The 15,775-nt window shown below is 35.1% G+C and overlaps 2 protein-coding genes across 2 annotated transcripts; both read right to left on the bottom strand.

The window, feature by feature from the left end:
* Positions 1-1,166: 1,166 nt before the first annotated feature.
* On the bottom strand, positions 1,167-7,022 carry LOC113735602 (probable aldo-keto reductase 2). Its single transcript, XM_027262596.2, has 5 exons — positions 6,575-7,022; positions 4,203-4,403; positions 2,827-2,999; positions 2,640-2,742; positions 1,167-1,768 (listed from the first exon to the last, which is right to left on the bottom strand). Exons 1-5 carry the CDS (start codon positions 6,806-6,808, stop codon positions 1,433-1,435), a joined length of 1,047 nt encoding a protein of 348 aa, XP_027118397.2. The 5' UTR covers positions 6,809-7,022; the 3' UTR covers positions 1,167-1,432.
* A 1,758-nt stretch (positions 7,023-8,780) lies between these two features.
* LOC113734648 (probable aldo-keto reductase 2) lies at positions 8,781-12,524 on the bottom strand. Its single transcript, XM_027261266.2, has 5 exons — positions 12,066-12,524; positions 10,835-11,035; positions 9,729-9,901; positions 9,544-9,646; positions 8,781-9,418 (listed from the first exon to the last, which is right to left on the bottom strand). Exons 1-5 carry the CDS (start codon positions 12,297-12,299, stop codon positions 9,083-9,085), a joined length of 1,047 nt encoding a protein of 348 aa, XP_027117067.1. The 5' UTR covers positions 12,300-12,524; the 3' UTR covers positions 8,781-9,082.
* Positions 12,525-15,775: the final 3,251 nt, after the last annotated feature.

The following is a 15,775-nucleotide window of genomic DNA, read 5'->3' as shown; positions in this document are numbered from 1 at the left end:
GAAGGCAAGTGGATTAATGTAAAATGGTTATATATTTAATACATGATAGGTGTTAATAAATGTGGAGAATTTGACTTTAGGTAAATTGAATATTGTTGTTACTCGTTTACTCATATGATTTGTAATTTTCTCTTAGATAGTCAGTCTTTGGCTTAAGATCTTTGCGATGTACAAGTACATACAAATATCATAAATATGGTGACGCTGATCACTTTTAAAATTATGCATACACTATTTGTATCTAATCAAGAATGAAATAAGTTTAAACAAGATCAGCTAGGTGAGAGTGTGAAGACTTCACCTTGTAAAACCGCCAAATCCAGGTTTTGAATTGGAGAAAGAAACACATCCAATATGTTGCTTTTCGGATGGCTTTCTCTCAAGATTACATAGGCAAGAGAGCTAAAACTCTAAGTGAAGAAAATACGAATAAAAGTATCTAAAGCTAAAGGTTAGGTAGTACATTATTTTTCTGAAATTTCTTATCAAGAATTAGTTCAAACATGTTCAATAAATCTTTTCTTGTTATACATAATAGTGATTAAGGCACACTCAGATGTGTATATAACTAATTAGAATAAAAATATTTGTAATAATAATTCTCTTATAAAAGTGAAGTATTATAGGGAAAACAAGTGCACGGGCTTAATTTGGGTGATGTTAATAAAGAAAAATTGAAGAAATGTGTGTCAAATATAGTAGATAAACATGGAGAAATTGAACGTAAAAATATGGGAAGATTCGAAGTTATAGTAAAATTGTTGTTTTATTATTTTGTTACAGAATAAATCCATTTTATCCTTTATAATAAAGGCAAAAAAAATAAAAAGAAGAAGAAAGAACTAACAATGCAACACCGTAACGGGCATCAAGCTTTATGTATAGCACATATATGCATCCTAAAAAATGCCACTGGAGGGAGAGGGGAAAGAATTCTAGCGTCTAAACTCTGGAGCAAGAGGGCAAGCCCAAACAAATGCCTATGAAATGCCACTGGAATTGTGGAAATTTACAGCATAACCAGTCTATCTGCCTATGAAAACGCCACCGAAGTTGAAATAACCGGATAACCGGTCCATGAGCACTGTAGCAACTCCAACTCGCACTTTTAGTATAGTGAGGATTAACCCCTGTAAGTTGAAATAGTTGTGATGCCTAATAAGTGATTTTGCACAAAAATTATTTGGGCCAGCCCTTGAGTCCACAATTATATTATATCCATAACACTGTTGTACCTCATGATTACTGCAAAACTCAAAAACTCAGGACATGCACATGTTGCACCCTGTGATTACTCCACAAGACGTTAAACAGCTAAACCAAAACAAAAGTTCACGAAATATACATATAGAACCAAACTTGCACTCATGTGCTCTTCCAAGCTAAAACCTGAACAAAAGGCAACTCAATATCAAAGCGAACTTGCTCTTCTTCATGTGCACTTCCAGGTTGACAAAGGTGGAGTTTCAGAATTTTGCCAAGTGCTAATTTCAGGCCCGTATCTCTCACCCTTGACTCCAGCCGAAGCAATAGATTCAAGTTCCGCCATTTCCTCTGCCGACAGTTTTACAGACAAAGCTCCAATATTCTGATTGAGGTTCTCAATCTTGGTAGTGCCGGGTATGGGGCAAACATCTTTGCCTTGGTGATGGACCCAGGCCAAAGCTAGCTGTGATGGAGTACAACCCTTCCTTGAAGCAATGGCATTGACCTGCTGGTACAAGTTCTTGTTGTGCTCCAAATTCTCTGCTTGAAACCTTGGCATATACTGCATTGTACGAATTTCGAAATTTAAGCAACTGTAATCCCAGAAATTCAAAAGGGAAATGAAGACAATATGATTATCGATAGTATTGTTTGAGGTGTACAAAGTTCAGGGGAAAGAACAATCCAGTAAGGTGGTTTGGATATAAGAAACATCAATTGCAGAAGGTAGATCCTGAGATACATTTCCCATTAAAGAGGAAACTCAAATTAGAAATCCAATACATTTTCATACTATCTAGACAGTATTATCAAGTGAACTTGTGACCAACCAAACTCAGTTAGAGGATGTATAGAAAAGGGAAAAAAAAAAACAATTTGAGAGGACAATATATAACTTTTGTGCCTAAGACCAGACGATGACATTGCAATGCAAGTCCATTTCCCCTCAAAATTGTAAAGAGAATATTCCTAAAAAATGCCATTGTTTCTTCCTTTTTTTTTCATGTCTAGGATGTTCTTGCACCATAAAATAGAACACTCCTACTGCTTGTGATATTTGCCAACACTAGTGCTATCTTCAAATTCAAACTAAATACAGAGCTCACAATTACTATCCTGTCTGTGCAGAAGGTTCAGTTTCTAACAATGCCAAGAACTGCATTTAATGGAATCCAAGACTACAAGACTTGTCAGATAGAAAAAAGCTTGTTGCGTCGCTTTGTTGGATAGAAGTTAATTAAATTAGAAAGTTATAGAAAAGCTCAACCAAATTATTGGACATCAAATAGTGCAGCAACATGGAACAGATAGACAAGAATAGGGATATTGAGCAACGTTGCTGCTGAATGTGGTAAAATGGATGACTGAGGTTTTCATACTAACCATAAATATACTACACTAGATATTACTAATCTTTTTGGATACGCACAAACCTTTCGGAGGTCACCTTCAGCCAAATTCTCGATCAGCTTTGGACCTGATGAGAAGAAACCTCTTCCAAGTGGACTGTATGCAACAATCCCTATGCCAAGCTCTCTGAAAGATTATACCAAAAACTGAATTGAGAACTTCATATTTCTTCTAGACCATGTAGAAAATGCAGCAGAATATATGCAGTACCTGCAAGTGGGAATAATCTCTTCCTCGACATCTCTGGTCCACAATGACCACTCCAACTGTACAGCTGTTATTGGATGAACAGAATGTGCTCTTCTAATTGTTGAAGCTGAGGCCTCGGATAGACCTATATACTTAATTCTACCCTCTTCAACCAGTTTCTTAAGTTCTCCTATCTGGGAGAAACAGACAAGAACATTCCAAGCTGATTTATTATATTCCATACTAAGGTAAAGAATCAAAATTATACATCCACATACGAAAAGTAGCAATAGTTCAGTGCAGCAGCACAGCTTTCACAAAGTATACATCAAACTGAAAGCACTACTAAGGTAAAGAATGGGAATTATACATCCATAAACTAAAAGTAGCACTCGTTCAGTGCAGTGGCACAACTTTGACATAAGTACACATCGAACTGAAGGCACCATCTGATAAAAATTGCAACAAACTGTCAATAACACTTGTCTAGACAGCTGGTTATTTAACTCTATTGGACCATGCATAATATGATGTTCGGCCAATATATATATATATATATATATATATATATTTTTAATATCTTCTAACAGGGAAAGGGTAGAATTTAAGAAGCAGAGAGGAAGGAAGGGGGATTAGAACCCAAAATTTCTAAATCTTGAGGCCTCAACCTGAGCCACTGGACCAAGGCCTTCTTGGCCAATATCATTTATATGACATTGTTGACTTCTTCTAAACAAAATAACGGCTGTACATATGAAAATTGGAAGCCATCAATTTATTTTATTCATACTACCTGTATTTTGAGTAATCGTACTGTAAGAAAATTTCTTCCTACTATTCAGGAAAAGTAAAATATTCTCTGCTGACTGCACTAAAAAGACCACACACAAATCGTTCTACAAAATGTTCGGAGCAACAACAAATGAGCATCATGTACTTAAGATATCAAATAATGAATGTCCATCTGCAATGCTTTTGGTACTGACTGAAAAGAAGTGATAAGGTGGATAAATAGCATATCTATACTGAATCGGATTGCCTCTCTCAAATGAAAGACAGAATGCACAGGTCCTCTGGTTCTAAAGGAAAGGTGTACAATCTATAGTATAATATCCAGCTGTATCTCTCTCAGGGCCTCAGCAGGGCTGTCAAGCTAATATAAGACAACTATTTTGGATGTTTGTAATTTTTGGGATGCCCCCTGCTATCAGCTTTATGATTGTGCAAATTAGCACAGACCATAAGGGCAACAAAAAATTTTTTCTGCAATTTTTGAAGCAATTGCAAAAGACATGGAACTCAATTATTCTCCTCAAATTTCGACTACTTTGATCAAACTTTCATTTCATCAAGAATGAGATGCAGCTTAAATTCAGGAAAGGAAACAAGGAGCAAACCGTGATTTCAATGGGCACATGTGTATCAATGCGATGCTGATAATAGAGATCAATGCAGTCCACACCAAGCCGCTTCAAGCTGGCCTCACACGCTGCTCTCACATAGGCTGGATCACCACATATATTGAAATTCCCATCCTCATAAGTCACTGCAAATTTTGTTGCTAGCTCCACTTTCTCCCTCATTCCTTCCATCAATGCCTAAAACCATCCCTTCATAACATCAATCATTGAGAACACACACATTATTCCATGTTATAGCAAGTTTATTTATGATCCATGCGTGGCATAATCTGTCTGAATTTTCCCATCCTTTTCATATTTAAGACTATGCTACTTCTTCCTATTGAATATAGCATGCAGAATGAAAATTATGTAATCCATGGACTTTAGTAGTCTGGTTCTCTTAAAGGAGCCAATCCCTTTTCTTTTTTTTTCTGTTCTTCTTTCTGTTTCTTCCAATACAAATTTACAGTCTACCTATCCATTGACAAGGTCTGATGCAAAACATGAACATATACTGACTAGTATAACTGAAACTTAATACAAAATTAGGAAGCTTATACTTAATCAAATTATTAAGCTGAAATAAATAGTGCCTTATCAGGATCCATTTGGATTCAAGGGAAGGAAAGGAAATGAAAATATCCTTATGAAAAAGAAATGAGACTGGAGAATTTGTCATGTTTGGATTAGAACCTATTTGGTTAAATGACAGAAAAGAAAGGAAAGGTTGATCAAATCTGAAGTGTAAACTTTGGGTATTTGAGGCATTTCAATAAAAAATCATTAAAAAGAATTCCTTTCCAAACCTCTTTTCCACTTTTTAATCTAAGGCAGGGAAGGAGCCATGTTGATTTTGCAACCCCTCAATTTTTAAAAAAATTCTAGAATAACAAGCAACGAATTTTCTGTCCCACTTTCTGTGTTACTCTCTCTCTCATTTTTTATTATATTACTATCTCTCCTTCATAAATATCATATTTTAGTTCTTTTTTGTTTCCTTAAGATCCAATAACTATAACCTAAGTAAAAAATAAATAAAACAGCCTTAAAAAAGCAATATATAATAGAAAATTAATAAATACAGTAGAAAATTCATAAAAAATCTCATTTTTTTATGCATTTTAATTTTTTGAGTTTGTTAAATTTTATGTATTGCTCAGTTCATGGTTATTAGATTAAACCAAAAAAAAATAAAACATAATATTTATAAAGGAGAAATAGCAATATATAAAAAGTAGAACAAAGAGTGGCACAGAGAAAGTGGGACAAAAGATCCTTTGTGAGAATAACCTATAAGAAATCTAGAATTTTTGGTATTATGTTATCCCACTCTTGGCCCCCCTGAATTTGAATAGCACTCCCTCTAGCACCACAATTACCCCCAAAGATGTTGAAATTTTTGAAGTAGCCCTCACCATTTCTACAGAAACAAAAGAATTTAGCATCAATTGGACTCTGTATACATGATCCACCTGCTATAAGCACTAGAGTTTACATCTTGAAATCTTATATATAATTTTAATTAATATACAATTTCATATCATTATATAACCTGGTAACTATTGCAAATACTAAATTACAAGAGACATCATCTTCTCATAAAAAAATGTAACACCAAAATTTGGTGTATTTATAGTAAAATATTTAGTTATTCCAAAAATCTACAAGTAAACACATTGTAAATATAAACTAACATTATTACATTCCTGAACAAAGGTCTTGACTTCGCCACTTGATGGAAATGTAACTCCGTCCACATTTGGATGGAAATGAAACTTAAGGAAAACAACCAACCACGTTCCTTCCTTCCTTTCCATTATCTCCTCTCCTCTCCTCAAAATGTCACCTTTTCTTGGTTAATATTCTAATAGAATAAAGATTTCCTTTTTATGCAATAACACTGTAGTAATTTTTATATAGTAGTAACTATGATGTATGTCACATATATACATGATTTGAATTTTAAATTTAAATTCATATTATGTGACTTGATTTAAATCTACTAGTGTAAAAATATTACACATTGACGGTGTATAAAAAACTTACTCAAATAATAATGATACAACCTTTTTGGATTGACAAATGGACTTTAGGCTCTGACAAACAAAATTAAGGGGGACAAAATAATTCAAGCTTTAAATTACCGGGGATTAAGTGCGATTTACCTGAATATAAATTTACAAATCGGAGTGACTACTTTTCAAAGTCAAAGAACAAGATTGGTTCAAGCTTTTAATTAAGGTATTAAAGGGGTTAAGTATAATTTAGCTGAATATAAACTACTAGTCTGTCTTCAAAACTAAAAGTACACGAGTTCATGCATACTGCACAACTGCAGAAAAATGCAAATATGATTATAAAGTTACCTTGCCTATCAGGATTTCATTGGTGTGGGGTCCATAGACATCCGAGGTGTCAAGATGGGTGATGCCTCTGCTAATAGCATAGTGAATAAGTTTGATCATGTCGGGCTCGGGCTTAGGCGGCCCGTAGAAGCCTGCCATGCCCATGCAGCCCAGCCCTTGAGCTGAAACTTCAAAACCTTGTGAGCCCAGCTTGATTCTTGGCACTCTCGCTTCTTCTACCACTGACGATGCCATTTTCAGACAAAAACCAGACACGCAGGAAACAGTACTGGAGGAGCAGAGGAAGAGTACTATTGGAATATATCCACAAACACACCTTAAACAAGAAACATTTCAGATCCTAAGCTCTGCTATTTATTGACCCTTCTGGTGATAAAGGAGTATATTTGATTCTACTTCACCAAGTCAATTCTTAGGAAATATGGAATCAAACCATTTGTCCTTATTTCAACAAAAGAAGCACGGGCTTCTTTGCTAGAACATATTTGGACGGTATTAAATATATGACAAAGTTACCTAATATTGTAATCATCATCGATCAGCATGAAGAATATACGGCCCTACGAGAGTGCATTGCTTGAAAATTTCAACAATTTGTTTAATCAATACAAATTGCGAAAACAAAATACCCCTTTTTGCTAGGTGTAGTCTGTTGGATATAGATCCAAATTTTCAATTTTTTTTGACTCCTTAGTATTTCTTTTTTCCGTTCCTAGCGGTAGCTGTATCAAAATGCGGCTATGTGTCACCAGTGTGTGGGAGGAGCCAACCTTCATTTTCAAATGTGAAAGGTTGAAAAATTCTAAGTTTTAATTGTGATAGGAAATAGAAAGTGAAGTAGTTGTGTATAATTTGTATTTTCTCAAACAATAACTAGGACAGATAAAATCCGTAGGATAATCTACCGTTGAGACAAAGAAATAAGGGCAAATTATATTTTACCCCCCCTATGATTTAGTGTTTTTGTACATAACTCTCCTAAGATTTCAAAATTTATAAATAACTCTCTCATGATTTGGATTAAAGTGTGAAAATAACGGAAATAATCATTTGTAACAGAACCTTTAAAAATATTGAAATTACCCTTGTTTAAAAATTAAAATAGTTGAAATAATAAAAATATATAAACGTAATATACATGACACACTAACCCTGTATGGTTTAATATTTTATCATATAACTTTCTTATGATTTTCAAAATATACACATAACCCTCCTGTGGTTAATAAATAATTTTCAACTTTACATAGGAGTATTTTTTATATTTTAGGTGACTCCGTTATAGATTATAAATTTTGTTATTTTGATACTTTAATTCAAACTATGAAAGAGTTATGTATATCTTTTAAAATTATAGGGAGGTTATGTACAAAAATACGAAGCCACAAGGGGATCAAGTGTAATTTGCTCAAGAAATAATATAAGTCAATTCAAACAAGTGATAAAGTAGTTGGCATCTATTTCCTTTGAACATTTGATTGGGACTTGGCTGACGTGAGTGCAAAGGTAAGCAATTTCCTAATGGACTCAACTCGATAAACAAACATTTAAACTCAATCACAGCTCTAATTGCCTTCAAGTTCAACACTGAAGGGATTTAATTCCATGCAACCAACACACAATAGACATAATAACACTTACATAGACTAACCAATGACAGCATAACATGTAGACCACCACTTAATTAATAATACTACAACATAAAGGCTCTATTTAACTTTGTACATTTCCTATATATATATATATATATATATATATATATATTTATTTTATTTTTTTTTTATTTTTTTTTTTTTGTCTTCTTGCTTTCGTTTTCTGCATCGCAAAGTATTGTGGTGAATTTTTCAGTGAATTTGGAGTTCTGCCACATAATCTTCAACATCACTAAAGTTGAGGATTCGAACCCAGGGAGTCCTCCAACAGTTGAGTGATGCATCTGTTGAATAGCACAATGGATGAGTTTGATCACGTCAAATTCGGGCTTGGGTGGCCCGTAGAAGGCTGACATAACATAACTCTGCAGCCAGGGGCATGTCTACATATAAGGCAGTGGGGACGCGTTTATTGGAACTTCTAAACCTTTTTTTTTTTTTTGGAACTTCTCAAGAAGCCATCTATAGCTTAGGACGCGTTTATTGGTTTCAGTTGCAGGTACGAGGCATCATTTCTGCCGTTATACAGTCTAAATAACAGGACCCTTTAGATATTCAGAAATACACCAGATAAACATCTTATTCAAACAGATGCAGAAGTACTACCATTGGCTTGTCCTGCGAAAAGACCAGCCAGAAATTTTTTTACATTACCAGATTTCTATCCATTACAACCTCTATATTTAGTTCTTTACCTTGTATAAGATAACTCTAAAATGAATCAACCCTCAACAGAACACTGTCACTTAGGTTGCAGTTTATTGGAACAGTTACAATTCACTCACCCTCAACAACAGTGAAAATGCATTATTCAGATAGATAGCTACATGAATTATTAGCATAACAAAGGCAGTATTCATGTGGCCTTCCACGTTGACAGAGGTGGAGTATCGGAGGTTTTCCAACTATCAAAGCCAGGGGGAAGTCTGTCACCCTTGATTCCAGCTGAAGCAATGGATTCCAGTTCAGCCATATCTTCTGCAGACAGTTTTACAGACAAAGCTCCTATATTCTGATTGAGGTTTTCAATCTTGGTGGTGCCAGGAATGGGACAAACATCGTTTCCCTGATGATGCACCCAGGCCAATGCTAGCTGTGATGGGGTACAACCCTTCTTTGAAGCAATGACATTGACACGCTCGTACATGTTCTTGTTATGCTCCATATTCTCTGATTGAAACCTCGGCAAATTCTGCATATACAGACTCTAAATGATGAGATTTGAACGTAAGGATTTTAGCTCATAATCTCTAATGACAAACTTTATATTAGTGTTTGGAGCTAAGATACTCATAATCTTTATGGTCATGGACAAACCTTACGGAAATCACCTTCAGAAAAATTCTCAATCAGCGTTGGACCTGATGAGAAGAATCCTCGTCCAAGTGGACTGTATGCTACAATTCCTATGCCAAGTTCTCTGAAAAAACAGAAGATGAAGTTGCAAATGCATACTCTTGCATACCGTACATTGAAAGTGAAGCAGAACAATATGTAACTACCTGCAAGTAGGAATAATCTCTTCCTCTACATCTCTTGTCCACAATGACCACTCCAACTGTACAGCCGTTATTGGATGAACAGCATGTGCTCTTTTGATTGTTGAAGCTGAGGCCTCAGATAGACCTATATACTTGATTTTACCCTCTTCAACCAGTTTTTTAAGTTCTCCTATCTAGAAAAAAAAAAAAGAATTTGAAGGAGCAAATACTATCATATGAAGCTCATTTAGTATTAATCATCCCAAGGCAGATAATTGGAATTTTGTAGTGTATGAGTGAAAGTATTAGTAGTCCATTGTATTGGCACAACTTTTACTAACTATACATGAAGTTGAAAACATTACATATACAATGGTATTCAATCGATTGGTTAAATTTCTTCTGTTCCATTCCTCCTATATATCATGTCACATCTTTTAGTGGATAAAGAATGACTAGTCGATGCTATAAAAATTGCCTTTGTATTGATTTAAGCGACTTGCAACATATGTTGCACAGAACTAGAATGATCGCACTTGGTGCTATTTGACAGTAGTCCCATCTGCAGTGAGTTTAAGATAGTTGCTCTGCATATGTATTTGTAATTAAAGCGACACCACAGTTCACAAGCATGCAAGATTGTCTTGGACTTGGATGATGCTATTGGAATCAGAAAGGAGATTTAAAAGCCCAAAGCTTCAATTCATGGTAAATGGACAAATTTTAGGGATCTCAAATGAATGAGCCTGAGTTCAAATAGGTTTGTGAAGTAATTGGTGTCTTCTGGCATGCTGTAGCACTGCAGAACATATTAGAACAAGCATTTTGTCATACTTGAATTGGCTTCTCTCATATATCAAAGCATGTTCCTAGAGAAAAGACAGTGTGATTTGTGTAAACCAATTCAATAAATAGATATTTGCATTTTAATCTGTTGCCATGCATCATTAGGCAACAATGTTCTATCAAATTTTTACCGTATTTAGTGCAACACATCCAAAGATGTAAAAAACTCCTTATTCCACAACTTTGTGCTGCTTAACTCATTCATAACATTGATGAACTAGTTATTACACTTCATCAAGCATAAAAGAAAGATAAAAACACAGAAGGATAGCAGAGCGAACCGTGACTTCGATGGGCAGACTTGTATCGATGCGATGCTGATAGTAGAGATCAATGCTGTCAACTCCAAGTCTTTTCAAGCTACCCTCACAAGCAGCCCTTACATATGCCGGATCACCACAAATCTCCCGCTTTCCATCCACAGGTCTAATTCCAAACTTTGTTGCTAGCTCCACTTTCTGTCGTATTCCTTCCTTCAAAGCCTATACTCATTCTTTCACAACATTAATCATCCGGGACACAAATTAAAACATGTTAATCTTGTAATAACTCCTTAACAGAAACTGTTGGGATATCCTATATAATTTTCGTATCACCCTCCTCCATTATGAAACAGCAGAAATATATGCTCTCTTAAAAATGTCAACTTTGACTATATTATTACTAGCAGCGAACTTTAACCACTTTAGCAAAATTTTCCTACTCTTTCTGGGTACAAAAATGTAATCAATACTATATTCTATGAGACTCAGGAAAATTGGAAATTTTTTTTATTCTGGGTTTCTGAACACAAAACAATCGTATACTTATCAACCTATTTACAATGCTTTTAAATCTGTATTGGAGAGCGAGTCGAAAGGGCTTTCAGTTTGCGTTTCAATTAATCCGACCGATTCAACCTTGGTTGGTTTAAAGGTTCAATAATTATTTATTTATTTTGATATTAAAAATCTGAATAAAACTAAAATATTGGTTTTAAATAAATAAAAAAAAATCAGTGAAATCCAATTGAACCTCCCAATTTTTACTAATCCAACTGGTTCTTGACCAGATATAACAGGTCAATTAAATTTTTGAGTTAACTATTGAACCGGACTGAATGTATAGCCGGTTTACGGAATCAGAACCTCTCCTAATCTTACCTTAGGATACTATTTTATTCTTGAATTTTTTCTACTCTTAGCATTTTAAGCTCCATAGTAATTACATCCAAAAATTCTTCTCTCGAACTCTTTAGAGGATACATAACATGTAGGCATAACATATCGTATAATTTTGATGTAATCATGAAATTTGAGTAAAATTCCCTGCAAGTTTATACCAAATGTAATAAAAACCACAACAACCAGACCGAAGTGAATAGAACTCAACTGGGGAGCACCGTTTCCTATTTTACCACTGTATAATCTATTGCCATCATTTTAAAGCTCAAATCATTGAAGAGAGAATGATGATCAAGGTACAAGCTGAAAACCATAATTTACAACCAACTAAAGATGATGGGATTAGTACCTTGCCGAGAAGTAATTCATTGGTATGGGGTCCATAAAAATCGGAGGTGTCAAGATGAGTGATGCCTCTGCTGATGGCATAGTGAATAACTTTGATCATGTCGGGCTCGGGCTTTGGCGGCCCGTAGAAGGCTGACATCCCCAGGCAACCCAATCCCTGAGCTGAAACTTCAAAGCCGTGCGAGCCCAGCTTGATTCTTGGCACTTTCACTTCTTCTACTACTGACGATGCCATTTTCAGACAGAAACCAGACACAGAGGAAACAGTACTTGAGGAGCAGAGGAAGGAAGAGTACTATTGGAGTATATCCACAAACACTCCTTAAATAAGAAACATTTCAGATCCTAAGCTCTGCTATTTATTAACCCAACCTTCATTCTCAAATGTGAAGGTTGAAAAATTCTACGTTTTAATTTTCATAGGAAATAGAAAGTGAAGAAATTGTGTATAAATTTTATTCTCTCAAACAATAACTAGGACAAGATAAAGTCCGTAGGATAATTTAGTATTGAGACAAAGAAATGAGACAAAGTGGAAAAGTAGCTGGCATCTGTCTCCTTTGGAACATTTGATTGGGACTTGGATGATGTGAGTGCAAAGGTAAGCAATTTCTGATGAACTGAAATCGATAAACAAACATTTAAACTCAATCACAGCTCTAATTGCCTTTTCCATGCAATCAACACACACAATAGACATAATAACACTTGTATCGAATAACCAATGACGATGTGGTATGCAGACCACCACTTAGTTATTAATACTAAAACATAATGGCTTGATTTAACTTCCTACATTTCCTTTTCTTTTTTTTTTTCGTTTTTGTCTTTTTTGCTTTCGTTTTCTGCATCGCAAAGTATTATGGTGAACATTTCAGTGAATTTGGAGTCCTGCCACATAATCTTCAACGTAACTAAAGTTGAGGATTCGAACCCAGGGAGGCCTCCAAGTGACTACTTATCGTGCCTTTTTTTTTTTCCCCTTTTTGGCTTAAGTACAAGTTGTTCCTCTGTAATTATAATTTAGTAGCAAATTATCTGTGTAATCATGAAACATACACAATACCCCTGATGATTAAAGGTCAAATCTATGGGGCAAATAAAGACAATCCCTTATTGTATTTCATTATATATATTTTTTAATTTTCTCTTTCTTCTTTTCTTCCTTTTCTTTATTACGTTTAGATTTCTTTTTCTTCTTCCTCTACTCCTATTACTGCATATAAACTTTAACAATATTGTGCTAAAGAATTTTCTTTTATGGTTAAATACATATACTAAAAGTATTTAATCATTATATAGGAAATTAAAAAGCATTAGTTTTTAGCTAAATGTCATGATGCATTAGTTTTTAATGAGTAATATATAGAATTATAAAACATAATTTTGCAAAATATCTACATTTTAATTTTTGCAATAGTTTATGACGATATAATATTTTACATAATGAAAATACATATTTAAGCCTTAAAAGAAACTGCCAATAAGGGGTAATAGCAATTTCATTTAAGGCTTAAGTAAGTATTTTTGTTATGTCAAATATTTAAGTATCATAAGTTATTTTAAATTATAAAGTATATATTTTGTAAAAATCTGTTGTGTAATTTCTATATTTTAAAAGATAATGCATCATGATATTTAGCTAACAATTAATACATACTAAGAAATTGTTAATACAAATGTGAAATACTTAAGTTTCTTTTATAAAAATATATGCTTTTTAATTTCTTTTTTGTCATGTTTTTTAATTTCTTATAATAATGATTATGATTAAATTCTTTTAGTTAAAAACTAACAATTTGTATTGAACTATAATAGAAAATTTTTTAGCACATTATTATAAAAATTTGTATGTCATAATACGAATAGAGGGGGAGGAAAAAGAAGTCTAAATATGATAAAGAAAAGGAGGAAAAAAATAAAATGAAAAAAATTCCGTAAAGAACTTTTCGCTTAAAATTTAAGTAATAATATAACATTGGAAAAAAGTGGCCAAATGAGAAAAGTGATAATGGAAAACGAGAGAGAGTAATAAATTTGGCAGTTGATCTTATTTTCGGGTAAAGTACATAAAACCCCCCTGTGATTAAGGAAATTGACACGAAACCTCCTCATTGTTTAGAAACTCCCACTTAATCCCCCTGTGCTTTGGACTTGTTTGGATTTTACCTGTTAACCGGCTGGGGAACCTGTAATAATATGAAATACCAAAAATACCCTCATATATAATATGTGAAAAGTTACAGATGCAACGACGACGGTAAATTCTTGCTTTTCCGAGAGATCAACATCGTCACCGTCAACAGCTCTCCACTCGAAATGCCAAATCAAATTAGCCCAGCGCCAAATGGCATCATCTTTATCTCTTTACTCCCAGTAACATCGAACAGCTGACCTTCGCTATTGTCCCCGGCCATTTTTTCCTCTAAAAATCTCTCAGGCCTGAATTCCATAGGACTTTCCCACACCTTTGGGTTCCAACCCATCTCAGCCACCATGAAATTCACAGTAGCATTCTTGGGAACTACATAACCCTCCAACTCCACTGCTTTGAGGTAAGGTATTTTCTGCAAGTCCTCTTCCTTCACCTCCTCCGTCTCCTTCAAACCGTCCCCGGACGACGATGACGATGACGATGACAAAGACAAAGGTGGTGGCGGGCCGACAGCCAAGAAAAATTTTGGGAGTTTGACATTTTGGGTTCTTCCTTCAAAAAAGCTTGCCTGCCCAAGCACTGACGGATCGAACTCAACGCAGCCCTTCCCCTTTTACCCCGTGAGTGCAATAGGACAAATCCCGTTACCAGAAATAGTCCCAAGTCAACAAGCCCATCTGGAATTTGTTGGTTTCCTGCATGGAACCGCCCCTTTCTGCCACCGTCACATTATCGGAGGCTCCAAGTCCAACCCATATTGGTTTCTCGACAGAAAACGCAAGCCGCGACTACTTGTTTTGCTTGTTGGGCGAGGAAACGAAATTTCAAATGGTTCATAGAAGAAAAGCTATTGGGTTTTGGGGGCCAATAGATACCATTATTCTTCATCTTTTTCTTTCATCTCACAAACCCAATTCCAGTTGCTCGTTTGGGTTTCAAACAATGAATCCACATTGTAGAATTGCACCTAATATTGGAGGTGTCCACCTAAAGTGAAACACTGCTTTGAGGTAAGGTATTTTCTGCAAGTCCTCTTCCTTCACCTCCTCCGTCTTCTTCAAACCGTCCCCGGACGACGATGACGATGACAAAGACAAAGGTGGTGGCGGGCCGACAGCCAAGAAAAATTTTGGGAGTTTGACATTTTTGGGTCCTTCCTTCAAATGATAGCTGATTTAGCCCCTCCAAAGCTTTTCTTGATCCATCCAAAGTTGCGCTGAGCTCTTTACGTTTTTGGGTCTTCGTTTTGCATCTCTTTGTCGAAAATTTTCATTTGCAGATCTACAACTATGGTGGGTGCAAGTTTGGAAGAGACATGGAGGACAAAATTGGAATGAAATGAGTTTCTGCTAGACACAAGTTACCATTAAGTCGCGTAAATATCACTCGCTAGCTTTGCAGCCGGTTAGCAGGTAAAATCCAAACAAGTCCAAAGCACAGAGGGGTTAAGTGGGAGTTTCTAAACAATGAGGAGGTTTCGTGTCAATTTCCTTAACCACAGGGGGGTTTTATGTACTTTACCCCTTATTTTCTGCAAACCTGCTTCTAGATATGTT

This window comes from Coffea arabica, chromosome 3c, assembly GCF_036785885.1.
Source record: "Coffea arabica cultivar ET-39 chromosome 3c, Coffea Arabica ET-39 HiFi, whole genome shotgun sequence".
Taxonomy (NCBI): Eukaryota; Viridiplantae; Streptophyta; class Magnoliopsida; order Gentianales; family Rubiaceae; genus Coffea; species Coffea arabica.
Note: the sequence above shows the minus strand (reverse complement) of the source record. Positions and strands in the feature narration are given on the sequence as shown.